Here is a 27282-nt window from a genome sequence, read left to right as displayed (position 1 = left end):
CTATGGAAGATGTAATTGGGAGTGTGGCAGTTGTGTTGACTGAAGCTTCTTGGATGAGTGAGGAGGCTTTGTGTTTTTAGTTGGGCAACTGCATGCTTTGAACAATCCATTGTTGTTGCCTTTTCACCTTCTTTTGTCTTTTATCATTTGGCAGTCACCCATTCGTCGTATGTCTTTGTCGCATCTGCAATGCTTCCTCTACGCCCCCTCTGTGCTCAATTCCTTCCTCTTTACTACTCCTTATAAATACAAATTGTCATTGGTTTCATTAACATTTTTAAACTCTAGATAAACCCATGTGTCCATTACATGCACCGTCCGAAGTCACATGGGTCAAGAGGGATCGAATTAAGGAGGCACAGTGAAGGGACAAGACAGCCAAACTATCAAACTGAGGCAGACATCACATTTTCCTTCGTTTCTACTGTCCTGTAAGGTATGATCTTATCAATAGAAAAGTGAAAAAGGTAGAGTGAAAAAGTGAAACATTTTTTTGAAAAATAGCATCTACTACCTCATTTGTTGATGATATTTAAGTAAGGGAAGGTTTTGAGAAAGAATGTCGTCAGAGGCTGTCTTATTTGATTCCAATTCAAACCACCCATGCTGACCCCTATGTGTAATAATGCATGCTTAGCCTTCCTTTTGTTAGGTAGTTAATGAGTTGAGAGGGCAATGATCATCCTCAAGAATTTGAAACCAAGAAACCAAAACAAAACAAAAGAAAATGAAATTGTTTGTGTTAAGTTACAAATGTCAGAATAATTTTCGTGACCACAAATCTTGTCGGATGGAGGTGGGCATCTTCGGGAACAGACACCAAATTATAAAACAAAGGGCTTTGCTCATAGACTATTGTGTAAACAAAACAGGACAAAACCAGCTTTTTCCTACAAACCCTCCCTTTTTAAACGTTAAGCAAATCCCATCTATAACTCATAACAACCTTACCTTTTCTCCAACTCTTTCAAAATTTTGAATATAGATATAGATATTTAGATATATAGTAGTAGATAGAGAGAGGGAGAGAGAAACATGGGTGGGCTAAGCTTGGCTTTTGCAGGCTACCCCATGTGAGTAGCTGCATATTTCTTTTTTATCCATTATTCCAAGTAGTCAATGCTTTTGGGTTGGGACAGTGCGGACTCTGTTTGACTGCAAAAACAGTCACTTTCTTATGCCACACTACTGCGTTATATCTAAATGATGAACATTGAGATTGAGAAGAGAAGGAGAGAGCCCTTTCTTTGACAACCGGACAGAGACTTCCTTCATCGTCGAAGCTGCTTACTGTTGTTCACTTCACGAATGGATCTTCCCACTCCCAAATACTTTCAGTCTCCTCCAATATTCGAATCAAATGGGGTAAATGGTGATCAAGTCTTATGGCTTTTGTTCTGTTTCTTTTGGTTATCTTCTCAAACTCTTGATGTTTTTTGTCTGATTCAGGACCCGCCATTGGAGGGCAGGAGAAGCTTCTATGGTAAAACCAAGGACGACCCTTTTGCGGACACCTTCCACGATCCACTTTGCAAGCTCAACCTCAAGGAAACTTCGGAGTTTGTCAAGTCATTACCGATGGTGAATACTGTCACCTCCTCTGTTTCGACTCAGAGGAGGAGAGATGGAGTCAACTCAGTGACTACTCAAAGACGAGTCACAGAGTCTCCCTCAACTCCTGGAAGGCCTGTTTTTGGCTTCAGCGTTGGAAACCTTTCAAGAAAGAATGTCCCTTCAAAGTGGGACGAAGCAGAGAAATGGCTTGTTTGTAGCCCTTGCAATGACTCCCCTGCCCACTCGTTGAAGCCATCAGAGCCAACAAAGATATCAAAGCAAGCTGAAAACTTCAAGCCTCAAACAGAGGTTTTCGCTGAGAAGTTTAGAGTAACGGAGGAAAAGGTTTCTAAAGCAGTCTCAAGCTTTCTTGGATCTGCAACTTTGTGCAAAAATAACAGCAACTCCTTAAGACCTTTCAATGGCGTTTCTGATTTACACCTAAAAGGTACTCTCTTTCCTCTTCCACTTTAGATTTTCGGCTTTACTCAGATACCCTTTTTCTTTCTCAACTGTTGCTGTACTTTTTTCAACGTTTTCCTGTAGCTTGTGTAAAAACTTGCTTTACCCCCCAAAATTTCACGCTTCTCTGTTAAAACTTTGTCCTTTGGAGTTTTAGAAGATGGAATTGCATGTGGGTCTAGATGGTTTCTTCTAACGCGTAATTCGATTGTTTACAGATAAGTTTATGGACAATGTAGAGCCAGATTTGCCGACGAAGGAAGGCTTTGTGTTCAGCAATTCCGCCATTAGCAAGATGGAAGTTACGGGCGCCATTGTTGAGGTTCAGCACAGAGACATTGGAACAGAGATGACCCCTTTAGGCAGTTCCACCACTTCAAGGTACCCAACTCCATTCAAAAGCTCATCCCCAGCTCGCCATAACACGCCGGCGAACAGATCCGGACCGCTCGGTCTGGTCGGCACCGGTGACGACGCCGACAATACTAGCGCCACCATCGACATTACCCAGTTGCAGGAATGCCATTTGGCTAAGCTACAGCTTCCATCTCAATACGATTCTGTTGCATCGAATTGGAGCTCGAGGGAAGAGGAGGAGGAAGAAATTTCAAAAAGCTTGAGACACTTCGAAACGGGCAATGAATGTCGGAGAAGTATATCGGATTCCAGAGCTGCAGCTTGGGAAGAAGAGGAGAAAACCCAGTGCTGTAATAGGTAAAAACAAATTTATCTTCTTTTATCTTTTCACATTTCACCGTTGATTTTAATTAGACTGAGTTTGTTCTTTTGAAGTTTCAGATATCAGAGAGAAGAAGCCAGGATACAGGCTTGGGTGAACCTGCAAAATGCAAAAGCAGAAGCTCAATCGAAGAAACTTGAGGTACCCCATTATCAAAAAAGTCATTTTTTATTAATATTATTTGTTTATATTGAAGTTGTGTGTTGTTTCCATGTTTTGGGTTTCGTCGTTTTTCTTTCTCGAGCCATCCGCCATGACTGGTCCACCTCTGTGTCTGTGCTTCACCTGATTTCAGTAACCCTCGTATCCTGCATATGCTTGAAAGCTACGAGTCATCTTCCAAATTTATTCTATGACAGCAAAATCCCCATTTGGAAAAAGGAACAGAAAAAAAGGAATTTGTTTTATTTGAATTGAGCTCTACCATGCCCAAGAACATGGTTCTCTTAGTTTCTGACCAAAAATTTGAGTCCATACTATACTGCCTACAATCGCTCTATACATTTAATGATCTTAAAACCCCCAAGGGATTCAAAAGATGAATTGGCGATGCAGGTGAAAATAGAAAGGATGAGATCAAATCTAGAGGGGAAGCTGATGAAGAGACTGTCGATGGTACACAGGAAAGCAGAGGAATGGAGAGAAGCAGCCAGGCAACAGCATTCCCATCAGATTGAGAAAGCCACAGAAGAAGCCAAGAAGCTAAACTGGCGACGCCCTTATTCACTACCCCACAACACCACTTCTTGTGGTTGCTTCCCTACCCACCATTCATAACACCCACTCAGATACAACAAGCAACACAGAATACTTGTATAATTTTTTTCTCTTTTTTATTCATGTTTTTTGAAAGAAATGCATAGAGCAAATGGAAGAGAGTCACTTTCTTTGAGTTTCCAACAATATTAGATAGCCTTTTGTTCCCCATCTTTGAAACGACTTTGATATGGTTTTGGGAAGACTTAAGTTTTCTACTAGATTTGATATATATCTTGAGACTTTTCCACGGATGCGAATAATTCAACCGGATACCACCAAATTTGTCGAGGCTTTATCCTCCAAGAGCCAATCATTTGTTTTCTTCGAACACAGCCGCAGCAATTTGGCATTTTCTTGGACCAGTTTTCATCCCTTAGTTTCTGATAAAAACATCACATCAGAACTCCCCAACTAATTGTGTTTGTCATTAATGGCGACTCAAAGCACTTGGCGTGGTCAACTAATTGAGTTGCTTCTGATCTTCTTCTACTTCTTCAACTTCATTTCCATATATTGCTTTGCTGAAGTTGAATTCAATGTTGTGCCTGAGAAGCATGCTGCTTTCTTCATCTTTGGGGACTCTTTCTTGGACGCTGGCAACAATAATTACATCAACACCACAACTCTTGACCAAGCTAACTTCTGGCCCTATGGCCAAACCCACTTCCGATTCCCCACTGGAAGATTTTCCGACGGTCGTTTGGTGTCTGACTTTATAGGTAACACTTCCCATATATTTGGTTTATGTCCTCTTCATCTCTGTTTTCTTGTCTTCTGCAGTCTCCACATATTTTCCTTCTCTTTTTCTCTCTATACATTTGGGCAAGGCTCAACTTTTCATGACTTTTGTTGCTCTATCTTTTAGCTGAATTCGCCAAGCTGCCTTTGATCCCACCCTTTCTTCAACCGGGTTTTCATCATTATCATAATGGAGCGAACTTTGCTTCGGCTGGAGCAGGTGCTTTATCCGAGACTTTTCATGGGTCGGTAAGAATAACGCATCCCCCCCACTCCTCACGACGCACCTTTTCCATATTAAATAGCAAACCAAATCATTATCAACTCTTCTTTCTGCACTATACACAAAAAGACCATCACTTTGATCTAAAAACTTTCAAACCTGGTTCATGATTAAGCAACTCGGTTGTGAACGTATTCAGGTGATCGAGCTGAAAACACAGATCAAGTACTTTAGGGAGGTAGTAGTGACATGGCTGAAACGAAAGTTGGGGAAAGCTGAAGGTGGGTTGATGCTGTCAAAGGCTGTGTATTTGTTCAGCGTCGGAACCAATGATTACATGAGCCTCTTCTTAACCGATTCTGCTTTTCTCAAATCCCACTCCAAATCCCAATATATTGAGTTGGTGATTGGGAACTTGAGTACTTCCATCAAAGTAAGCTACGCTTTTTTGCAGTCTTCAATTTGCATTCAAACACAGTAATGTGGATCCTTGTTTTCTTGGTCTTGACAGGAAGTATATGATAGCGGGGGCAGGAAATTCGGGTTCCTGAACTTGCCGCCTATTGGGTGCAGTCCAGGGATGAGAGATGAAGATGGCGGGTGTTTGGAAGAGCTGTCGGCGTATACAAGTGTTCACAACCAGAGATTGGTGAAGCTTCTTAAAGACTTGGAGAGGCAGCTGAAGGGGTTCAAATATTCACTCTACGACTTCAGTAGCAGCCTCACAGACAGAATGGAAAATCCATTCAAATATGGTAGCAGAACTGTCACTCCCTGTCTTATCATATCTTAAACTTTGATACAGAGATTTTGAAGTGTGTAGGTGTAATATAATATAATAATGTAGGGTTGAAGGAAGGGAAGGAGGCATGCTGTGGAACAGGGAGATTTAGAGGAGTTTTCAGCTGCGGAGGAAAAAGAGGAGTGAAGGAGTTTGAATTGTGTAAGAATCCGAATGAACATATCTTTTGGGATTCTTACCATCTCACTGAAAACCTCCACAAACAGCTTGCTCATGAAATTTGGCGTGGCTCATCCAGTCGCCATTCCTCTCTCAAGTATCTTTTTCAAACCATTTGAGAACACCATTGGCCATGAGTTGTAATCATAAATCATATCCATTTAATCCTTTCCTCTTTCTAATGGCTATTTTAAACTTGAAACAATGTAAGATCTGAAACAAATATACATTTAGAATTGAGAATTGGGTTTTAAAAAATGTTCTTTCATATTTATTTCTTCTACATTCTAGACCTCTTTTTAGAACTTCTCGACTCTCAGTTCCTAATTCAAAATATTATAATTTTACATAGATGAGTAGTTGTAATTCAATTGACATATTATCAATGGGACAGGAGTATCACTATGACCGTGTCCAATTATTTAGAGTCATTATTTAGATGGATGTCCACTAAACTTGAGGTGAGTAAATTCCATATATCCCAAAAAAATTGTACCAAGATACCAAAGTTGAAGTCAAAATTTCAATCTCAAAATCTAAAACTGGATTATCAGAAAAGAGGCAAGCCAATTTTGCAACCAAAAAAGGTGGTACCCCTACATAAACAAGCAAACTCATAAAACGATTAATGAATTCTCGATAGTTCCCTTAGTACCCTACCAACTGGCAGCCGGAGGCGCAGCACCTTCGGTTGGAGGTGCTGGTGGTGGTACTGCAACATCCCATCCGTCTGATGCTAAAGCAACTGCACAAGGGGGAAAAAAAAACCCCCAGAAAAGAAGGCGTCAAAAAATAAGTATGCTAATGAAAAACAACGTTGTTTTTTGCTACATTTCATGTTATCGATTGGCAAACTACGAGGTTACTGGAACTGGCAGGTGCTAATTATAAACTTAAACCAACGTGATTTCTTTTAAAAGCTAAACACACGCCAATGGACACGGGTATAAAACTAAATTATAAAAGGAAACTCGAGCTAAACCTGGCTCTTGGGCCCACTCAACACTCGAAACAGGTGGCACAACTGCAGCAGCTACAGGTGGTGGAACCACATCAGGGTCACCCCACTGAGCATCAGAAATTTGTCCAGCCCATTGATCTGAGGCAACAAGTGGAGCAGCACCATAATCGGCAATGCCATAATCTGGAGGTGCAACAGCCTCTTCTTCTTTCTCCTTGGCCTCCTCAGGTTCTCGGTAGAAAAACAAATCCACCTGCAGAAGAAACACATACATTGATTCAATCCAAACCTTCAATTAAACTTCCAACACTAAAGTGTTGACCTCAAACTTCCAGTTCAGAACACAGTTTACAATGTTCCGAAATAAAATATAATGTTGAGCTTACCATCACGTCCCATTTATGCCCTGCACGAATTGTTCCACGCATCTGCAGAACCATCCTTGCCAAAAGCCAGAAAAGACATCCAATGCTATGTTTCCCCTTGTTATTTGCTGGAATCCCAATATCAACATACCGCATTGGTGAATCAGTATCGCAAAAGGCAATTGTAGGAATGTTTCCAAGGGCACCTTCCTTGATGGGCTGGAAAGGAGAAACCAACCAGGCAACACAAATAGCAGAAACAAGTCAGATATAAACAAAACGAAGGGAACAAACAAAAGTGAATCTAGCATTGTTAAAAAGAAGACCATCCTTTTGACTTAAAACTAATAACAGAAAACTTTTATCGGTCTTTTAAAAAGGTTCAATGACCTGATGATCAGTTCTAGGATCAGTAAGTATCAGAAGACGTGGTTCATTGAAAGAGGTCTGAAGCTGGTTAGTGAAGGTTCCAGGGGTATGCCTCCCGGCTATTGCATGAGCCCCAGTGTGTTGAGCAAACTTCAAGACGGCCCTCTGACCATAAGGCCTTGCAGACTGAACAATGATGTTCTGTGGATTCTCAATACCCACAATAACTCTGGCAGCCATCTGAAGTTTCTCCCATGTCTTACCAAGGTTAATAATGTAGATTCCTAAAAAAGAGAATTAGAAAAAAAAGTTTCGTCATATGGAAAATATAGAGATCAAACCTCTTTTTAAGCCTTTAATAACTCAACATTCCTCAAAGTAACAGACTCGAATAAAAAATTGATTCTTCAAACAATAGAGATTGGATTAATCTTCAAATCTTTGACCGTATGAACCAACATTGTGGGATCAAATTAAAAATGACATCACACGTGCTGTCGCACACCAAACATGTAGAATCCATAGGACTATTCAACAATGTGTCATTGGCAAATACAGTCATAACTAAAGAGATAAACCAAAAAAATAGTCAGACACCGTCTCTGAATTGTAATCACTACCACAAATTTAACAAATAGATCACGGATATATATACGCACTCATGAAATTGTGATCGCTCTAGTCCTTAGAATTTCATACCCAAAACTAAGGGTCATTGGGCAAAGACATTGCACGGGACATTAGCGCTCAATGTTACAGTCCAAGACAAATCACCGTCAATATTGAAAACAAAGAGGATCTAGGAAGCAGTTTGGGGAGTTCAACAAACTTGGAAAATCTAAAAGTAAAGTGATTCACAACATACCATCGTTTCGACGCTTGAAAACGTAACGCTCCATTTGGAAGTTACAGTTCTTCGTGCCTAGATGAACCTCGGCGGCCAACATCATCTGGATGTCGGCCTCCTTCTGCGAGAGCTGACGCGGTGCTGTTCCAGTCGCCATGGCGGGATCTCTGTGAATCGAGAGTTGTGTTAGGGTTTACAGAATAGCAGTAATTTAAGGAGGTTGAGCCTTCAAAGAAGGGGCCTGTGAACAGACCAGGAGGGGATAGGGCTTTCTTTCTTTCTGCCGGAACAGAGAGTTTCAAAGTATTTTCCAAATTGCCATCCAGAATAAATTGGGCTGGGTTCGTTATAAATCGGGGCCGAGTTTTATTTTTAAAAACAGATTCTTTATTTATCAATTTACACGTTAATTATTTATATGTATATATATATTCGTATACTTTATATTTTGCGTAAAAAAATATCTTCAAAACTTTTCATGAGAACTTAAATTTTCAAAAATATCATGACTTATATAAATATATAGGGGTAGATATGCATCCTTATAAAATTAATGGTATATTTGAATATCAATCTATTGATGAAGACATCAACCATAAATCAATTTGAATAAAGAAGTTGGGTCCTCAATGATTTCCACTCCATGCTTTCAGTTTGAAGCAATGTGTAACCATAGAAATTATTTAACGTGATGGATGTAATTTGTTTGCAAGTGGTTAGAGGTTGAAATTACTTTAAGTCACTCATATCCCCAATATTTATTAAATTTAAATAAATTTTCATATAGAAAAAAATAATAATAATAAAACTTGATAATTGATATGTAGGATGTTTGAACAGGTCTTTATATATATATTTAAAATATTTAACGTTAAAATGATATTCCTACCAGGATGCTGACGTGTGCGGGACGGAGCTCTTAAATAATTTTGCAAATATTTTTTTATTAAATTGAATGGTGTCAAGTGTGTAGTGTTATGTAATGACGTGTAAAATAAAATAAAAATGAATGGTGGATTGTATCTGTGTTGTCGGCTGCGCTGGGGTGAGCCTTCTTCCTCGACTCAATTGATGGGCTCAACAAACCAAGCTGCAAAGCCATACAGAAGCCGAAGGGAAGGAACGCCACTAACCACTCATTCCAATCAATCATTTAACCGGGAAGACTTTGGTTACTCCCATCTTCTTCATCTTCATCTTCATCTTCATTATAAACCAAAGGCCTCGAGCTCCTTCTTCCACTTCTTACAGAGGGACATATAATTCATAATTAATTCAGCATGAGTTTCCTCCACAAGCTTTGGGACGAAACCCTCGCTGGTCCCGCGCCGGATTCCGGCCTCAGTCGCCTCCGCAAGTACAACTCCTTCTTCGCCTCCCGATCTCCGCCGATGCTATCCAACATTCCTCGCAGTATCGAGATCCCTAGCCCTACGCTCTCTCAGAACTCATCCACCACCACCACTCCACCGCCCACTCGTAAGTACTTCATTTCTTCTGTTTAAATCCCGTCTCTTGATTTTGATCGGCTCGTTATTGGTGTTGAATCATGCAGCGCAGGAGACGCCGCGAGGGGACGATATGAATAGACTGGCCAGGAGAAGAACCATTGATTATCCTCGCCGTCGCCCTTTGGAAGGATCTGACCCAACCAGCACCCCTTCTGTTTATGATTGGTTAGTTTTTTTCCACCATTTTTCATAAATAATTATTATTTATTCCCTAAATCAGTAAACGTACATAAAAGTCTAAGAAAACTTAAATGCTTCAATAATATGTTTATACTTTTAAATAAATAAATAAATATTGTGAATATATGGACGCAAACCATCCTCATGGTAAATGGTAAAAAATTTATAATTTTTATTTTTTGTTTAAGAGTATTATTGTTGTTTTTAAAAGTCCCTTGGTATTTTTTAAATGTTTTACTTATAGTTTCTGTCCATATAGTATTTTAAACTTTTTAAAAGTTGGAGAGAATTAACAAAAATTTCAAAAAATCCCTACTTTTTACCCAATTTTGAAAGTCTAGAAAGTTTAAAAATATTTTAAAAAGGAAAGATAAAAATTTAGGAATATTTTTGTTAATTTAACCTTAGTTATAAATTTACGAAAAAAAATATGTTTCACACTTTATTTTTATATTATGAGAAGTTGCCTTCTATTTGGAGCATAAAAGTTTAGGGTTAAAAATTAAATTTTATGCAAAAAAAATGGGTAAGTTCTACACAAAATTAATTTAAAAGTTCGAATAATAAATTGATTTTTAACGTTTAATATAAGTTTGATTCTCTCAATATAATTGGTTATCCTGCTATAATGGGTTATCCTCCAATACGTTGAATTAGTAAATATATTTTGCTTATGTAATATTAGTGATGATTTTTGTGTTTTATAATTATATAGGATCGTTATAACTGCTTTAGATCGTTGACAGATAGAGAAGCATATCGGAAGAAGAAGAGAAGAACGTTATTATTATTTTTACAAGAAATTTGACTTAGATTTATATATTTTTTTCCACTTACAACAAATTCCCTTGTACATGTAGAATGTATAATTAGAATATGCAAAGAGGATTTACCCCAAAAGTTTTTTTTTTNTTTTTTTTTTTTTTTTTTTTTTTTTTTTTTGTAATTACTAAGCTTGCTTTTTCTCATTTTCATTAAATATATATATATATATATAGAGAGAGAGAGAGAGAGAGAGAGAGAGAGATTAATAGAAGTTGGGTTTAAATTCGGTCAAATTATACAACATTTTTATACCCCAATTTTCCTTACTGTTGTTGGTATAACAAAAACAAGTGACATTCATGTCCCTTTTATGCATTAGTTAGAAAGGAATTAAATTGGAAGTTGATCATCCTGTTGAAGCAACAGAATTGATTGATGAATAATAATGGGTCGTAATGTTTGGGCTGGGTTTGTTAGATGCATGGCCCATACTCATCTGTTCGATAATCGAGAATAGCTGGTCTCCACTTGGTGGATCTTAAATGTATTTTCAGGAAAGTTGTTACAAATTTGATATATGAATTAAGATAAAATCCATCTCCAATTCAATTGAATGACAAAGAAAAAAAAAAATCAAATTGAAAATTGAATTTCACCTTAGCTCCTCAAATAACCGAGCAAAGGGCCGGATTGTCAACGTTGGAATACTGGTCACAGGACTGATTGGCATCCGCCGTCACCATCGGCATTCATTTCGATAAAGCAGAGTAGTTTGAAGGTATCGACAAATTTGCAATCTCCATCGGTTCTTGTTAGGCATATATTTTATCCAGACTTCGCCTTCCAGCAGCCACGCGATCCTTATCAACATTTTTATTTTTGGCGTCTGCTTCTACTTCAACTTCTCGATCATTTCTCCAGTGAAGGCTGCAGTTTCGAGTTTGGGTTAACAAACCTCAAAGGTATGTAAATATTCCCAAAAGCTCTTATTATAAATTTAAGAAAGTTCACAAAATCCCTTCAATTCATTCCCGCGTGTTTCAAGACCTTTATGTTTAATCGATCTGTGGGCGACATCTGGTACTGTTTTTGAGTATCAATCAGTTAATTAAGAACCTTCTGGTCTCTATTTTGTCAGGGTAAAATGTCTTCTGAACCAGTGAATGTGAATGATTTCAAGGAATTGGCTAGATCAGCACTTCCCAAAATGTATTACGATTTCTATGCAGGGGGAGCTGAGGATGAGCACACGCTAAGAGAGAACATACGGGCCTTCCATAGCATCACGTAATTTTAAAGCTGCCTATCATTATTTTGATAGATAATGCTATAGTATACTATTGGGGGTTTCTGTGGTTTTTAGGATTCGACCTCGGGTTCTTGTGGATGTGAGCCAAATTGATATGTCAACAACTATATTAGGGCATCGCATCTCTGCACCTATCTTGGTTGCTCCTACTTCTGCGCATATGTTGGCATTTCATGAAGGTTGTTGAGAACAGTCCTTAGATGAGAGAACCGATTTTCATTCTACTTTTTCCTCATCATATCTGTGTTTTTTCAGGAGAGCTTGCCACGGCTAGGGCAGCAGCAGCTGCACAAACTATAATGGTATACAAACTACAAGTTATTTAACTCCTGCAATTTGGTAATTGAATGAAGTTGCTTCTGTAGGTGCTGTCCTATTCTTCAACCCGTTCAATAGAGGAAGTGGCATCTAGCTGCGACGCTGTCCGCTTCTTTCAATTATATGTAAACGACTCTTCTTTTTCACATTTAACTATCTTTCCTTATTGGCAAGTTTGAATTTAACTTCCATTTTGTAATCAGGTTTTTAAAAGGCGTGATATCACAGCTTTGATAGTACAGAGAGCTGAGAGATGTGGATATAAGGCCATTGTGGTGACTGTTGATACTCCTTGGCTTGGTAGAAGGGAGGCTGACATGAAGAACAAGTAAGTATCTTTGCTTCACATCTCATGCATTGTATGTATTCCTTTTGCTGGGTATTCAGTGCATCAATTCTAAGCTATGCCTTTGTCTTTGTCTCATCTGGAAAATCACTTGGATGAATTTGTAGGATGGTTGCATATCCAAAGAAGAATCTTGAAGGCCTCATGTCTGTTGAAATTAACTCTGTGAGTAATGGTTCAATTTTCTTGTTTGGAATATTTGAATTACATCTGACGATTAAATCTAAATATATTTGTTAGGAATCACGACTCTCCACAATAGTATTGTATTGTCCACTTTGAGCACAAGCTCTCGTGACTTTGCTTTGGGCTTCTCCAAAAGGCCTCATACCAACGGAGATGTATTCTTTGCTTATAAACTCATGATCATTCCCTAAATTAGCCAATGTGGGACTCCGTCCTAACAATCCTCAACAATATTTTCAGGAATGTGTTTTATAATAAATATAAACTCACGATCTCATGCAGGAACCCGGTGTACAATTACGAACTTTTGCGAAAGCAACTGTGGACGCATCTTTATCCTGGAAAGTAAGTACAGAAAGCTGCTCAGATTCCTATCACACACTTAAGATGTCTGCTTCACTTGGGTGCTTAATAAGCTTTGGAGCATATACTTCATATAACTCAGTAATTTAACTACTCCTATGTTGTATGGACTTCTTTCAACTACGGTAATGTAATGAATATACAGTGTTTGAGAAATCTTTCGAATCATCATCTTGATTAGATGAGATTTTCTGCTACTTGAAAGGTTTATTTTTCTGAGATTCATGTTCTTCCAGTTCAGTTTTAATATTTTTCTGTTTACAGGATATAGAGTGGTTAAGATCAATCACTAGTCTGCCAATTCTGTTGAAGGGGATTCTCACTCGTGAAGATGGTAAGTTTAGTTATGTTTTTAAGTGTTAGGAGAAAAATAATGAATACTGCGCCCAAGCGATAAACACAAGTAGCAACTGTCAAGTACGTATCAGATACTCTAATGGCTATTGTCTTATTCGGGCTTTCCCTCAAGGCTTATAAAAGGTATTTCATTCTCCTCCCCAACCAATGTGGGATATCACAATCCACTCCCTTTAGGGCTCAGCGTCCTTGCTGACACTCGTTCCTATCTCCCATCGATGTGGGACCCCCACCAAATCACCCCCTTCTGGGCCCAGCGTCCTTATTTGCACACTGCCTTGTGTCTACCCCTTCGGGGAACAACCTCCTCGCTGGCACATCGTCCAATGTGATACAATGAATGAAATGTGATACAATGAATGAATGTAAAAGAAATGAATGAATGTAAAAGATGTGATGACTTGTAGAAATGCTTGTCCATCTCAGACGGCACAATTTTCCTTTCAATTGATATTTTCTTGCTTGGTTTATGAGTTTTGTCAGAGTTCATGGATAGGCAATTTGTTTCATTAGCTTGCTTGATGATTGGCAGCAACTAAAGCTGTGGAAGCGGGTGTTGATGGAATTCTTGTCTCCAATCATGGAGGCCGCCAACTAGACTTTACTCCGCCCACTATTCTCGTTCTCGAAGAGGTCAGTTTCGCTTCAATTTGTGCCTACTATATTACTCAAAGATGTGAATACAAGGAGATAAAATTACTTCAATTTCTGCATAAGTTAGCTTCACATTACTTCAAAACGTGTCTCTGCAAATAATTTCCTTCATTTTTAAGCTTTTAAATCAAATCTTCGTTTTGAAACGGACGAGTCTTTAGTTTTAATAAATGGCACCTCCGAATTCACTCCATGTTCTTGTGAGAATCCCACATTGGTTGGAGAGGAGAACGAAACACCCTGGTGTGGAAACCTTTCCCTAGCATACGTGTTTTAAAACCTTGAGGGGAAGCCCGTAAGGAAATGCCGAAAGAGGACAATATTTGCTAGCGGTGGGCCTAAGCTATTACAGTTCTGTACGGTCGATACGGTCGAAACCCGTTGATACAAATTTAAGACAAATATGAGTGAACCCAAATGCATATTCACGGGTTCCATTTGAGCAGCCTTTTGCCTTTGTCTCCTAATTGATGTCTCCTAATTGATAAGCATGGAGTTTGATGCAGGTTGTCCAGGCTGTGAAAGGTAAAGTTCCTGTGCTCCTAGATGGAGGTGTGCGGCGAGGGACAGATATATTTAAGGCATTAGCCCTTGGGGCTCAGGCAGTCCTTGTAAGCTCTATACTCCCCCCATATAAAACATTTAAAATGGTATTATTATTATTATTTTAGCGTGTGATGGTATAATTTGATGGTGATTCAGACGGGGAGAGCAGTTTTATTTGGGCTATCTGCAAAGGGAGAAGAAGGAGCAAGAACAGTGCTGGAAATGCTGAAGAATGAGTTAGAGACCACCATGGCACTCTCAGGTTGCCCATCTATCAGGGATATTACTAGAAACCATGTTAGGACACAGTATGATAAGCTGCAAGCAATGCTTTGATGATGTTTTTGCTTTATTATGTACCCAAGCCCAGCTACTCTACTGTTTCACAAAAACACAGGTGTCTGCAATGATGCATCTCTCTAAATTAAAGTAATGTTATTCCATTATTTGGCGACTTATGAGAAATGGGGTTTAGCAACTTAGTATATTATGTTAACCTTTCCAGTTAAGCAATTTGTGATATACCACCCATTGTGGAAGACCGACACTTTTTTAAGGGTGTGAAAATTTTTCATTTTAAACTTTTGAGGGAAAGTCTAAAAGGGAAAGTCTAAAGAAACAATATTTGCAGTAGACTTAAAACCGTTGCATAATTAAAAAATCTACCCTGGAATCATATCTATCGTATCATATGACAACTAAATTATTATATCAATACGCACCTGACATCCAACCTCAACCATCAAAAAGATTGTCGTTAATATGTTGTAATAAAAAATTTATGCCTTAATGAAATTAAAATTTGTCCAAACTTAATTTAAAAATAAATATGTGAATCAGTGAAAATTAAAATTTTATAGGGAAAATCGAAACAAATTCGTTTTTTATTTTTCCCTAAATATATTCGATAACCGACGCTGACGACGCTGACCACCGTTTTTATGCTTGTAAAAATTGCTTTAGTGGCAAAAATGTGAATTTTCATGAAGAAGGAGGGTATTTTCTAATCATCTTAAAACAATTTATTGAGAGGATCGCACGCACTCCCACACTGGAATAGCTACGTTTATCCAGACCAATGGCGATGGCAATGCGTTGCTCTTGCTTCCTTTCCCGCCCGAATTCCGCGCGATCTCCTCCCTCTGATCAGTTATTGAGGAAAGTCCATGTTTCCGGTTAGTATCATGGTGCTTATAACGTTCTCTTTGTTTTTCATCTATTTTTTTGAGTTCATTTCGAATGGGAGATGCTTGTTTAGAAGCTTTCGGCTTGAGGTTTTGATGTTTTGAATAACTGAACATGTTCCAACCATTTCTCGATTATTACTTAGGATTTCAAGCATTCTCCTATTAGATGAGTTCTGATATGGTTAGGACTGGGGACTTGAATGACAAATTAAGGAAGAAAAAGGATTTCCTATCCTGGCGTGTTTATGTGCTCGAAGCAGGCAAATGGACTTTTATAGTTACAATTTCAAGTAAAATAAGCTGGTGTTTTTTGGTTCTGGGCACGGAGCATACATTAATTTGGTATTCTTTCATTAGAGGGGAAATTGAGATTCAACCCAACTGTTCGTAACATTTCAACTTTAAGAGTCAGAACAAGCTGACTTAGGAGTTACTTGTGTGTCTTTATTTATGGCAGGGGAAATACCTCATATTTCACTTCATGTGAACAATTTTGTTACGTTTTGTGACGACAGCATCGTCAAAACACTTGGGATGCAGAATTTGTTGCCGGTTCTAAAATGTCAGGTATGATGGTGAGTTTTCCCTGCTGATCAGTTTTGAGTCTGGTACATTAGATTGTGTTTTTGTTAGAACTTTCAGTCAACCAGAACTTTCAAATGAATGTTGTGTTTAGATGATATCAAAAGGAGTACTGCACTTATTTAGCAATTATTGTTGGTGTGATTTCCCAAATAAAAGTATGATCTGGGACTCTGCTGAGTGTGAAAACTATAAGTTGCAGAAGTACTAGAAACGTGTAAGAGTACTTTAGTTAGGGTTGAATTTCTTTCCACTACTTGTTATTACTATGTTTTTGGCCAATTGAATATGATGTTTAATAAATTTATATGTGGCAGGGAAATATTGAGATGAGATCTCCAGTTGTGGCGTTTCTTTTAGCTAATGTATTTACATTTTCCGCACCATTGAAAGTTATGGCTGAAACTTGCGAGGCTGAAAATTCTGCTTTCAACATGCCAATACTTCTTTCTGTCGCCCTTGTAGGGGCTACTGTTGGAGGTAAGGGTCCTTGATGATATTTAGGATGGTTATCACTTGATCACTTGTATAGATATTTATCTTTCAGCAATATAGGAGAGAAACTTAACGACTGAGCTTTTGATCCTTGTGCACAGCATCATTGTTTTTTCCCCCACTTTTTAGTTTTGATGGGGTAGGCGTGGAAAGGGGAATGATAAGCAGAATAATCCACTCTAAAATTTCCCATTCAATTCCAGACAATGACTGTTGGCCTTTCACTTATGGCCAAATTTATTTGTCTTAAAGGGTGGAAAAAATGTGGATGAGAAGTAATTTGCTAGGTTTCACTATTAAATTTCTACTTGTTCCATAGTAATTATCCTTTGCTATATATCTTGTGAAAATTTTACATTTCTAGCTGAATTGGGAACATAAAACATATTTAATATATAAAACTTTTAATAGGGTTACTTGCTCGGCAAAGAAGGGGAGAGTTGAAGCGATTGAATGAACAACTTCGCCAGATTAATGCAGCACTAAGAAGGCAAGCAAAAATTGAGTCTTATGCTCCCACCTTAAGTTATTCTCCTGTTGGTGGAAGAATACTCGAGAGCGAAGTTATTGTTGATCCAAGGAAGGAGGAGTTGATCTCGCGATTGAAGTCTGGAAAGAACTTTTTGAGAAATCAAGACCCAGAGAAAGCGTCTGTGGAGTTTAAGACTGCTCTTGGGCTTGCTCAGGTTCTACAGGATCCGACTGAGGAGAAGAAGGCTGCAAGGGGTTTAGGTTTGTCTTTGATCTCCTATTTAACTTCTTCTTTCTTATCTTTCTTAAAAGAGTGAGCTCCTTTTTATTGTCATGAAAAAGTCATTCTTTGATATCTATAATATTTTATTGGGAGCCGATTGCCAAAATTATCCACATGCATATTACATATACGCGGAAGTCCTGCATTTTCCATATTTATTAGATTCATAATTAAGGCTAATTGCCTGTTCTTATTCCTTCTAGGAAAACAAGGAATTTGTTATACGAAAACAAGGCATAGTTCTTGAACAATGATTTGTTCATTGGATTTGATTCCTTGAAAACCAACATGTTGAATCTTTAACTGTCAACCTGCATCAATCTCCTTGTATGTATACAAAGCTGCATTCTGGCTTTTCACCAATCAATAACCCTCTTCAAAGGGCATTCTCATGGGAGGAAGTCTCGGTTATAGGAGGTGTAAGTCTTCTTCTCTTGGATGCATAAACCATTCGTGTATCGAAGGGGAGGCATCGACCGTGAGATTTAAAATTTGAGTCCCATCTGGCCTTGGAGCTGCCTTGAAAGCCTTCTAAAATCAGTTTCTTCTGGTAATTTCATCAGGTTATGCACCTAGATAAGGTCTAGCGTTAGCAATGTTGCCTTTCATGATCTATGCATATTTTTCTCCACAACTTTGTTTCTACGTCAACTGCAATATAAAATGTTATTATTGTGGAGCAATTGTTGGTCTCACTTTGATACGAATTGGGATTGAATCTTTCAGGGGCTTCACTGCAGAGGCAGGGAAAGTACCGAGAAGCAATCAAATACCATTCATTGGTTTTGGCAATCTCTGAACGAGAAGGAGAACAATCAGGAAACACTGAAGCTTTTGGAGCAATTGCTGATTGCTACACTGAACTTGGGGATCTTGAGAAGGCTGCCTACTATTATGATAAGTACATAGCGAGGCTGGAAACAGACTGATCTATTTGCAATCACCGGTGGTTTTTGTTCCTTCATAATGTAGCCAAGTACTCAGTTTTCGTGAATGGTTGGTAGATGTTGAGTTGAGAATAATTGCAGAATCGCATCATTCTCTGTGTTTATTCCATCTGAATTCCGAAATATTACTTTCGAGCCTCCTTTTTTTCTTATTCTTTTCTGAATATTGATCAAATGCTTCGTATATAAAGTACTTTTAGTATTTTCAAGCCATTAGGCTATGTTTAGTTTTAAGTCAAAAGTGTTATTATACTTGAGACTATCACTGATTTTTCTATGGATTTTTTTCCTTACATTTTTCTCAAGATTAAGTACTATGTTTTATCAAGTTTGAAGTGTGTCGAGTTCTTGGAGAGGCACTGTATACGAACTTGACATTCAGCAACTCAACGAACTTGAAGGGGAGCCTGCATTAAGTTCCCTTTTCATCTTTTTCTAGGACGGCATCATGTCAATCATGGGCGGAGCTAAGAATCTTCATAGAAGGGGGCAAAATTTTACTTTCGAACTCTTTACGTATAATCTTTCAGAATCATTTTAAGGGTTGTTTCCGTTTTGTTCTTCATTTCTCGCCGATATCTGGATGATGTTCTAATGAAGGGTGCAAGCTTGCGAGGAAGAAGAGGATTGGTCTTGTGCAGTGCATATGATCCTTCTTCAAACTCGAGAGTATTGGACCAGTCGTTCATTTGTCAGTTTTAATTGCCTGATTTATCTGCGTTGCCTCTGCCTTTTATAGTCATCTTATGGATTTGTCCACTATTTTGATTGCAGATCAACCCCTGGGAATGTGCACTACTTCATATGTGGGCATAAAAATGTCTTTTTAGCCGGCGGAATCGGGACTTCATAAGGACTCGCCCAGAATGGGGTGGGAGATTCTCGTTTAAACGGGGGGGAGGGGAAAGTTTTCCCCATTCCCGCTCTGTGGACAATCTCGTTTAAGAGGTGATAAACTCCCTTCGTTAATGCATGATCTAAGAATTCACCTCTATAACATACAGATAGAATGTGAGCTACTACCTTCATTAATGTATAATCTAAGCATTTACCTCTATAACATACCCATAGAATGTGCACGCAGGGAGGGCTCTTTATGGGACTCCATGTATAGGGGGAAGTATAAGATTTCCATCATTATCTTTGATCTGTGACATGGTATTAAAATAGTAATAATAAATCAAATCTTACCATTTAGATAAATACTATACTCATTCATGACACAATTATTAGGTCCAGTTATCTTATGTCAAACAAGATAATAAATTAGCCTTTGATTGAAGAAAAGTTGTCTTCAAATATTTCATTCTAACCCGTTTAATTTTCATGTTCAAGCACTTCCCTTTAAATCAAATTAAGATTAAGTTTCAGGTTAAACCAAATTGCAGCATAAATTATCCAGATCAGCTATAATACCTCCATAATCCCCGGAAATAAAACATAGATCTAAAAAATTTCATAAAGTCAACAAATCAGCGTCTTTAGTCTGAAAAATAGTTACAGAGCTCTGTTCTTGTTCATATTCATTCTGATGGCAGGAGAAGGGTTATGACAACAGGTATAATGTCAGAATTTGAAGGTAAGATTAGGCAGAAGCTTAACGGAGTAACAACTATGGTGATTTTATAAAATTTTGCCTATATGTTTAGATCAAAGTGGTTTGAAGATAGCTGGTTTCCCTTCTCGCCGATGTTGACTCTGTAGCTTTCGCCGGCTGGTTTAGAAGAAGAAGAATATTGCTGTGAATCCAGTTGGTATGGGGCTCTTGCTGAAACTCTGAATAGAAGCAAATAAAAAAGAAGTAAGTAATCTTCCATTGATATATATATATATATATATATGAAGCTCAAGCAGAAGCGGATTCAAGAAATTCGAATGGATTTTCAATTCTTTTGTCTGAATCTTACCTGTCCTTTCTCTTCTCGAAGAATCGATGGAGAGAAGCTCTTCTTGCAATGGGCAAATCGCAGGAAACTTTGGTCTGAGGTTGTTTTTTGGCGGCGGCTGGCTCCGTTACCTTGTTGGAGACAGCGGCAGCAGCAGAGGCAGATCTGGAAGAGGACACGACTCCCTTGCTGGCCATGGCCATAATCTCTTCCGCCCTCTCCGATGGAAGATCATTGAACACCAGAACTTTTCCGTCGTAAAAAATGGTCATTTGCGTCGCAGACGGCGGCTCCGCCGATGGTAGAAAAAGCCCCACCGCCTTCTCTTCTGGGTTTTCCATGTTCGTCAGCAAGTTCATTATTGCCGGCGGCCGAGGCGTCGGAAACTCATCTGAAACACAGCCATTAAAGGAACAATAAAGTTAGCGAGGATCCACTGGGAAATGGTTTGAATTAGTTAAAAGTTTTCAGAACCCAGAAAATGAAAGTACCTTTCGGTTCAATCCTGGGGGAAATTCCAAGGCCTCTCTTCTCCTTTAAGTACTGGCTCAGCAGATTACAAGTCTGCGCAAAACTGGACTTCTCCGGTGCCCGGTCTGGCTTTCGGGCGGCGGCGTTGTCGGAGGGAGTGGACATGGTGGAATTGAAAACAAAGAGTTGGGGGATTTGGAGCAGATCTGAAAGACTTGTGTGTTCAAATTTGTTGCAAGCTTTGAATACGAGAGGAAGAATATAAAGAAGAGCTACCTTCCTTGCATCTTCTTTCGAAACTGATTGGTCTTCTTTTTGTTTCTTTTTTGTTGTCTTTTGAAAATTGTTCATTTGATTAATTTATTTGAGTTGAAGCACGTGGTTTATAAAACATTTAAAAAAGGAGACCGTGGGAAGGAAAAGCAATTATTTATTTATTCAATACCTTAATTCAAGGGGCCAAGAGTTGTGGCGGTTTCTCATTAATACCTCTTTTTTTATCCTTGGATATTCTATGAAATTGTATGGAGTTTCAGGTTACTGAAGGATGACCGCTCTTAATGTACACTAAAAGCCCAATAAGAGAGATTGAAGCCCAAGACCCAATAAGAGAGATTGAGGCCCAAGCCCCAATAAGACGCAGGTTAGCCATAACTATCCAATCATATAATCATTATTAAATTTTCTTCTTTTGAATTTATTTGTTTGCTTAACTGTAATTTTTACATGTACGTGCGAGCATGCATGCACGTGGATGTCAGGCTAATCTGTCAGATCATTAATTAGCATTATTAAATTCGGATAATAATAATATAATAATAATCAGACAAATCCGTTTTTGTTTTCTTCTGTGGCAAACCAGGGAATCATGATCTAAGTATTAGCATGGCACGGGAAAGTTCTATGCCATTCTTTTATTTACTTTTAATTACCCAATATTAATTTCCAAATCAATAATTTATTATTATTATTATTATTAAAGAGTTTAACACGTGGCAACCGGATGGAAATCGATGACTTCCTCGTACAAGAATCATATGGGCTTTTATAGGACAGCCCATTATCAAACAATGGGCCCCAACAGCGAGCCCAATGATTCAACGGTATGAAAAGGCTACAAATAATAATAATAATATTATTACATATTACGATTCTAGTCGGTGTTTTAGTTACGTTGAAAGTGGAAAGTCCGTAATATTTTCAAGATTTTATTTTAAATAAAAAAAATATATAATTTGTTTAGTTCCATTTAAGAGTTACGTGGGCCCACGCAAGTACTCAAAAAAGCCCAAGCAACCATCCTTTTCTTTGCAAAATCGAAGTGATCGATTGGCTATTTTTTCCGACCATGATTCAATTGTTCTCTCGACAAAACAATTTCCTTTTATTTGTTTCTAAAAAAAAGTGTCAATTTATTGTGCAAATAAAGGCCTAAACATATATTTACAATTTTAAAAATTATATTTAAAATTTTATTATATGTACTACATGACATGGTAAAATAAGAGAAAAATAAGTCGATTTACTCTAATCTATTTGTCATAATCTTTAGTTTATAAATGTTGTCATTATTGGTCTCCAAAATAACAATAATTGAAAAAGAAGTTAGAATTATAGCTAATTATACAAACCCAAATGTTATCAATATTCAATAACAATATTTCTTTTATCCTTTATTTGCATAAATTATAATTAAAAATATAAATAAGACCGAAGATGTTAGTAAATTAATCATTCTTCGTAATTAAAGTAGACAAATTTAAAATAGAAAAAAGAAAGGGTACACATACTCTGCACTTGGTGTCCATCTGTATTGTCAGCAGAAATACAGACAGTGCGGTACCTCCGCCTCTTCTTCCCCAGTCATCTCTCACTGCCCACACAACACTAAGATCTCTCAGATTTTGGTTTCTGTTTGTTGATGGAACCCTACCATGAAGTTTCAGAAACGCCAGAGCAGATTATACTACGCTGGGACTCTGCCGCGCCGGATGAAGTGAAGGATAACATGATTTTTGACTCCGACAGGGAAGAGATCGACCGATACTTGCGGGCCGTCGATGAAATCCAGAGGTCGATGTCGTCGGCTTCGATATTGGACGATCAGAACAAAGTCGATTCCACTATGCAGATTGCCATGGCCAGGCTTGAGGATGAGTTCCGTCACATTCTGTCCACTCATATCATTCCGATCGAGGTCGAGTCGCTTACTGATCCGTCTCCATCTGCTTGCTCCATGTCCAGTTGTACGAGTGGTGTCTTCGAGGACGTGAACGACGACGAAGCGGATTCGCAGGAAGTTCACCTCAATTTAAGTGGTAGTCCAAGTTTTGGGTCAAGTGGACGATCGAGCTATCGGAGGACGAGCAGTATTCGTGAAATTGATCTGATACCTTCGGGGGCGATTATCGATCTACGGAGTATTGCTGAGAGGATGATAGCGGCAGGGTACCTGCGCGAGTGCATCCAAGTCTATGGCAGTGTGCGAAAGTCCACCTTCGACTCCAGCTTCAAACGCCTCGGAATTGAGAAACTGAGCATTGGAGATATCCAGAGGTTGGATTGGAACGAGCTGGTGACGAAGATCAGGAGGTGGATCAGAGCGGCAAAGATTTCCCTTAGGATTCTGTTTTCCAGCGAGAAGAGGCTCTGCCAGCAAATCTTCTATGGCATAGGGACCGCCATAGAGGATGCTTGTTTCATGGAGACTGTTAAAGGTTCTGTGACTCAATTGTTCAATTTCGCCGAAGCGATCAGTATTAGCCGCAGATCGCCGGAGAAGCTGTTCAAGATTCTAGACCTCCACGATGCCTTAACAGATTTGATACCTGACATTGATGTTATATTCGAATCAAAATCGGCGGAATATATTCGGATTCAGGCGGCGGAGATATTGTTGCGGCTGGGGGAGGCCGTCAGAGGAACTTTATCGGAGTTTGAAAACGCGGTGCTGCGAGAGCCGTCGCTGCATCCGGTGCTGGGCGGGACGGTTCATCCGTTGACAAGGTATGTGATGAACTATGTGAGTCTGATTTCCGAATACCAAGTAGCCTTAGAGGAGCTCATCGTGTCCAAACCGTCGACGGGCTCGAGGAACTCGGCAGATATGGATGAGTTCGCGGAGGTAGAGGGGAAAACCCCGCTAGCGCTCCATCTGATATGGAGCATCGTGATTCTGCAATTGAATTTGGAGGGAAAATCCAGGCAGTACAAAGACCCTTCTCTAGCTCATTTCTTTATCATGAACAACGTTCATTACATTGTTGAGAAGATAAGAGGATCCCCGGAATTGCGAGACATTATTGGAGAGGTTTATCTGAAAAGGATGACCGGGAAGTATCGACAGGCGGCGACAAACTACGAGCGAACAACGTGGGTGAATGTGGTGTACTGCCTGCGGAACGAAGGGTTGAATGCGGGGGGGAGCTTGTCTTCAGCCCCCTCAAAGAGCGCTATTAGAGAGAGAATGAAGAGTTTCAACGCCATGTTTGAGGAGGTTCACAGGACGCAGTCGGCATGGTTGATCCCAGATCCTCTGCTGAAGGAGGAGCTTCGCATATCCATAACCGAGAAGTTGATCCCGGCTTACAGGTCGTTTCTTGGCCTCCATGGTCACCACATAGAGAGTGGAAGGCACCCAGAAAATTACATCAAGTACTCGGTTGAGGAACTGGAAAATGGCATCCTGGATTTCTTTGAGGGTTGCTCGGTACCCCATAACTTGAGAAGGAGATCTCACTGAAAAACATGAAACTAAAATTCTTTCAATTTTTGGGGGAGTTTTTGAGGTCATATGGTGGTTACCTTCTTTATCATGCTTCGAATATTGGGCAACTGATCTGCTCTGCTTTAGCTTTCCAACGGACCCTGAATTCCCCTTCCTTGTAAGCATTTTTTCTAAATTATTTTGTTCATTTCTTATTATTTATTTTGCTGGCTGCCTCCTCCTAAGCATCTAAGTCTTTTCCAGTTCAGCATTTTTCCTCTTTTCCAAACAATTTTAGATGTCTATCTCATATGCGTTTGTATTTAATTGACGAAGAAGCTTTGAAAGCCTTCAGAAATAGCAAATAAAGAGAATTTAGTTCTCATTTTCACTTCTAAGTATATTACTTAGAGCCCAATGTGGCCCAGAGAGCCCAATGTGGAACACGTACTCATACTACACTGTGGAGTTGCCTAGTTTAGATTGTGAACCTGCAAAAGCCCAATATGATATGAATATGAATATGAATATTGAATACCTTTTCTTCCAAAGAAGAACCAAACCGAGTGTTGTTTTCTTGGCGACAAAGCTTCGGCTTTCTTTACATCGCTCCTCCTGTTTACACACATTTCACTCGAGCAAGAAGAATCGGAAGAGGTGAAGCGGAGGTGGATACGATCGTCACATCACAATTTTCTCACCCGAAGCTCGTCTTTTTCAAGTTGGTGTGTATCTTAGTTCTTGCAGTCCACTTTCTTTCTGGTTGTTTTGGGGGAATAAGTATGTGGAATCCCCAGAGTGTATGAGCTCCACCGTAGTGTGTTCGTATAATTCCAGGTGATTTATTGTTTTTCTTAAATCGAAAACAGAATATGCATTTAAGGCTGTCAAGGCTGCTGGAATTACTTCTATTGGCGTTCGCGGTAAAGATTCAGTTTGTGTTGTGACCCAAAACAAGGTTCCGGTGAGAGTACAATTGGTTTTATTCTTAGAGGAATTTTCATCTTTATTAAGAATATAATGTATGGACGATGCTGAATGTGTTACTTTGGAAATTCAATGCAGGACAAACTTCTGTATCAATCAAGTGTCTCACATCTTGTCCCTATCACAAAGTACCTAGGGTTGTTAGCAACAGGCGTGACAGGTATTTCTCGTGCGCTTTTCAGATTTACTTATAGATATATCATGAAAGGAGCGTTATTTGTTCACTACTGAAATTAGTTTTGGCATGAATTATATGCGGTAAAGGATTGCATCTAGCTAATGACGAATCATAACGTGGCCATTGTGATGTATTGATGTGATCTCTATACAGATGTTGCAGCAGCACCCTTGCCTAGATATTGCTTAGAGTTAGGAATCATGGATCTCCACATTAGGATGATATTGTCCACTTTGAGCATAAATTCTCATGACTTTGCTTTGGGCTTCCTTAAAAGACTTCCTATCAATGGAGATGTATTTCTATAAATTCATGATCATTCTCTAAATTAGCTAAGATGAGACTTCCTCCCAACAATTCTCACCGGAAAAAAATAACAAAATAATAAGATTGGACTATTTATCTCATTTTCAATCAATTTATTAATGGAGCATATTACTCTATTCCCGGTGGAGGCTAATATGAATGAGAGAAAGAAAATTGTATTCATTTTCAATATGATTTTTTCGATGAAAGATTTCAGTTAGTTAGCTCATCTACATAGATTAATCGACAAGTGATCTAGGCAGAAAACGAAAGGAATGAGGATATAGCAAATAAGATTCTAGTTGACTTCTTCCCCTTTTTTTTAAAGGTCATCGATCTACCATATCGTATGAACTTTCCATGTATGCGACTCAATATCTCTAAAACCTTTTGAAGATCAAAAGCAAGTTGCTGGGTAGTTGTCTTTTTACTAACATATCATCCACATACACTTTCATGTTTTACCGATCTGCAACTTGTTCAACTAGCCTCTTACAAGTGTCTCCACCATTTTTGAGTCTTAAGGGTATGGTGGTATAATAGAAAGTTCCTACTTCGATAATGAAAGAATGTCTTTTTCTATTGCTATTTGATTAGAAGCTTTATATAGGAGATTGAATATATGACCGGGACAACAGTTGTTTGGGATGAGTGGTAACTAATATGATTTTTGTACGGTTTTCAGCTGATGCCAGAACATTGGTTCAGCAAGCAAGGAATGAAGCAGCCGAGATTCGTTTTAGATATGGATATGAGATGCCGGTGGATGTATCAGCTAAATGGTACCATATTTATTTCATACAATACTATGCAATTATTATTTTAATTATATACCGCACAAGAAAAAAATCTGTTTAGTCATATGAACTCTGGATTGTAGAGCAAAGAATAGCTCCACATGTTGCTTATTGACCATTCTTTATCGTTGCATATTCCATAACTTTGTTCCGGATATTGTTCAAATCAATTTGATTTATAACTTTATATTTCAAATCATTTTGAGATTAAGTTTCTTCTAGTCCAACTACCTCCAGTTTTGTGTGAGCTTGAACACATATTTAAGCATCAAACTAATGTTGATATGTTGTTGCACTCTCACTTCATTTCAAGTGCAATGGGTGCTGAAGCTTGTTATTCCTGTGGATTGCTGTGTGCTTACACATTAGTTGCCATTGGATACCATGAGCTTACCTTCGCTGGTCTCTCAAAGATGTCAAAATAGAGTGCATTTTTTCATCACACAATGTCAGACGGTTTCCCCAACCCCCCC

The 27282-nt window shown here is 38.7% G+C and overlaps 9 protein-coding genes across 16 annotated transcripts in view; 7 read left to right on the top strand and 2 right to left on the bottom strand.

The window, feature by feature from the left end:
- Nucleotides 1-22: 22 nt before the first annotated feature.
- On the top strand, nt 23-3682 carry LOC111492920. Of its 2 annotated transcripts, none has more exons than XM_023142431.1 (5): nt 23-1365; nt 1450-2002; nt 2235-2730; nt 2815-2896; nt 3311-3682. In XM_023142431.1, the coding sequence occupies exons 1-5, from the start codon at nt 1309-1311 to the stop codon at nt 3530-3532; spliced, it is 1410 nt and encodes a 469-aa protein (XP_022998199.1). In that variant the 5' UTR covers nt 23-1308; the 3' UTR covers nt 3533-3682. The 2 variants fall into 2 exon arrangements, with proteins under 2 accessions (XP_022998199.1, XP_022998198.1); XM_023142430.1 differs by having other exon boundaries at nt 2809-2896.
- Nucleotides 3683-3944: 262 nt separating this feature from the next.
- LOC111492922 (GDSL esterase/lipase 5-like) lies at nt 3945-5708 on the top strand. The gene is made up of 6 exons (XM_023142437.1): nt 3945-4233; nt 4380-4501; nt 4675-4908; nt 4987-5230; nt 5323-5573; nt 5609-5708. Exons 1-5 carry the CDS (start codon nt 3945-3947, stop codon nt 5553-5555), a joined length of 1122 nt encoding a protein of 373 aa, XP_022998205.1. The 3' UTR covers nt 5556-5573; nt 5609-5708.
- A 172-nt stretch (nt 5709-5880) lies between these two features.
- On the bottom strand, nt 5881-8284 carry LOC111492923 (40S ribosomal protein SA-like). Its single transcript, XM_023142438.1, has 5 exons — nt 7997-8284; nt 7153-7415; nt 6784-6981; nt 6419-6650; nt 5881-6181 (listed from the first exon to the last, which is right to left on the bottom strand). The coding sequence occupies exons 1-5, from the start codon at nt 8133-8135 to the stop codon at nt 6093-6095; spliced, it is 921 nt and encodes a 306-aa protein (XP_022998206.1). The 5' UTR covers nt 8136-8284; the 3' UTR covers nt 5881-6092.
- Nucleotides 8285-9031: 747 nt separating this feature from the next.
- LOC111492926 (dormancy-associated protein homolog 4-like) lies at nt 9032-10434 on the top strand. The gene is made up of 3 exons (XM_023142445.1): nt 9032-9457; nt 9534-9654; nt 10385-10434. Exons 1-3 carry the CDS (start codon nt 9259-9261, stop codon nt 10410-10412), a joined length of 348 nt encoding a protein of 115 aa, XP_022998213.1. The 5' UTR covers nt 9032-9258; the 3' UTR covers nt 10413-10434.
- Nucleotides 10435-11134: 700 nt separating this feature from the next.
- LOC111492921 (peroxisomal (S)-2-hydroxy-acid oxidase GLO4-like) lies at nt 11135-14978 on the top strand. 4 transcript variants are annotated; one of them, XM_023142436.1, is made up of 13 exons: nt 11135-11212; nt 11285-11393; nt 11571-11721; nt 11798-11922; nt 11999-12045; nt 12109-12186; nt 12265-12389; nt 12515-12572; nt 12876-13037; nt 13221-13290; nt 13846-13946; nt 14474-14578; nt 14670-14978. In XM_023142436.1, exons 3-13 carry the CDS (start codon nt 11579-11581, stop codon nt 14847-14849), a joined length of 1194 nt encoding a protein of 397 aa, XP_022998204.1. In that variant the 5' UTR covers nt 11135-11212; nt 11285-11393; nt 11571-11578; the 3' UTR covers nt 14850-14978. The 4 variants fall into 4 exon arrangements, with proteins under 4 accessions (XP_022998204.1, XP_022998201.1, XP_022998200.1 ...); XM_023142433.1 differs by lacking the exon at nt 11135-11212 and having other exon boundaries at nt 11273-11396; nt 11573-11721; nt 12876-12938; XM_023142432.1 differs by lacking the exon at nt 11135-11212 and having other exon boundaries at nt 11273-11396; nt 11573-11721.
- Nucleotides 14979-15553: 575 nt separating this feature from the next.
- On the top strand, nt 15554-18687 carry LOC111492924 (protein FLUORESCENT IN BLUE LIGHT, chloroplastic-like). Of its 4 annotated transcripts, XM_023142439.1 has the most exons (5): nt 15554-15688; nt 16158-16267; nt 16600-16762; nt 17189-17509; nt 18258-18687. In XM_023142439.1, the coding sequence occupies exons 1-5, from the start codon at nt 15592-15594 to the stop codon at nt 18458-18460; spliced, it is 894 nt and encodes a 297-aa protein (XP_022998207.1). In that variant the 5' UTR covers nt 15554-15591; the 3' UTR covers nt 18461-18687. The 4 variants fall into 4 exon arrangements, with proteins under 4 accessions (XP_022998207.1, XP_022998209.1, XP_022998208.1 ...); XM_023142441.1 differs by lacking the exon at nt 16158-16267 and having other exon boundaries at nt 15595-15688; XM_023142440.1 differs by lacking the exon at nt 15554-15688 and having other exon boundaries at nt 16158-16275.
- A 1225-nt stretch (nt 18688-19912) lies between these two features.
- Nucleotides 19913-21214, bottom strand: LOC111492925 (protein TIFY 10b-like). The gene is made up of 3 exons (XM_023142443.1): nt 20856-21214; nt 20386-20755; nt 19913-20254 (listed from the first exon to the last, which is right to left on the bottom strand). Exons 1-3 carry the CDS (start codon nt 21184-21186, stop codon nt 20116-20118), a joined length of 840 nt encoding a protein of 279 aa, XP_022998211.1. The 5' UTR covers nt 21187-21214; the 3' UTR covers nt 19913-20115.
- Nucleotides 21215-22621: 1407 nt separating this feature from the next.
- On the top strand, nt 22622-24926 carry LOC111492919 (exocyst complex component EXO70A1-like). The gene has a single exon (XM_023142429.1). The coding sequence runs from the start codon at nt 22757-22759 to the stop codon at nt 24575-24577; it is 1821 nt and encodes a 606-aa protein (XP_022998197.1). The 5' UTR covers nt 22622-22756; the 3' UTR covers nt 24578-24926.
- LOC111493204 (proteasome subunit alpha type-6-like) overlaps nt 24583-27282 on the top strand; it is a 3385-nt gene continuing 685 nt past the window's right edge. The window contains exons 1-6 of the mRNA XM_023142850.1: nt 24583-24719; nt 25205-25266; nt 25411-25505; nt 25607-25688; nt 26698-26794; nt 27123-27273. Coding sequence (XP_022998618.1) covers nt 24583-24719; nt 25205-25266; nt 25411-25505; nt 25607-25688; nt 26698-26794; nt 27123-27234 — 585 coding nt within the window. The 3' untranslated portion in view covers nt 27235-27273. The remainder of the gene's footprint in view (nt 24720-25204; nt 25267-25410; nt 25506-25606; nt 25689-26697; nt 26795-27122; nt 27274-27282) is intronic.

This window comes from Cucurbita maxima, unplaced genomic scaffold (assembly GCF_002738345.1).
Source record: "Cucurbita maxima cultivar Rimu unplaced genomic scaffold, Cmax_1.0 Cma_Scf00018, whole genome shotgun sequence".
Taxonomy (NCBI): Eukaryota; Viridiplantae; Streptophyta; class Magnoliopsida; order Cucurbitales; family Cucurbitaceae; genus Cucurbita; species Cucurbita maxima.
The sequence above is the reverse complement of the archived record's forward strand: the minus strand, read 5'-3'. Positions and strand labels throughout refer to the sequence as shown.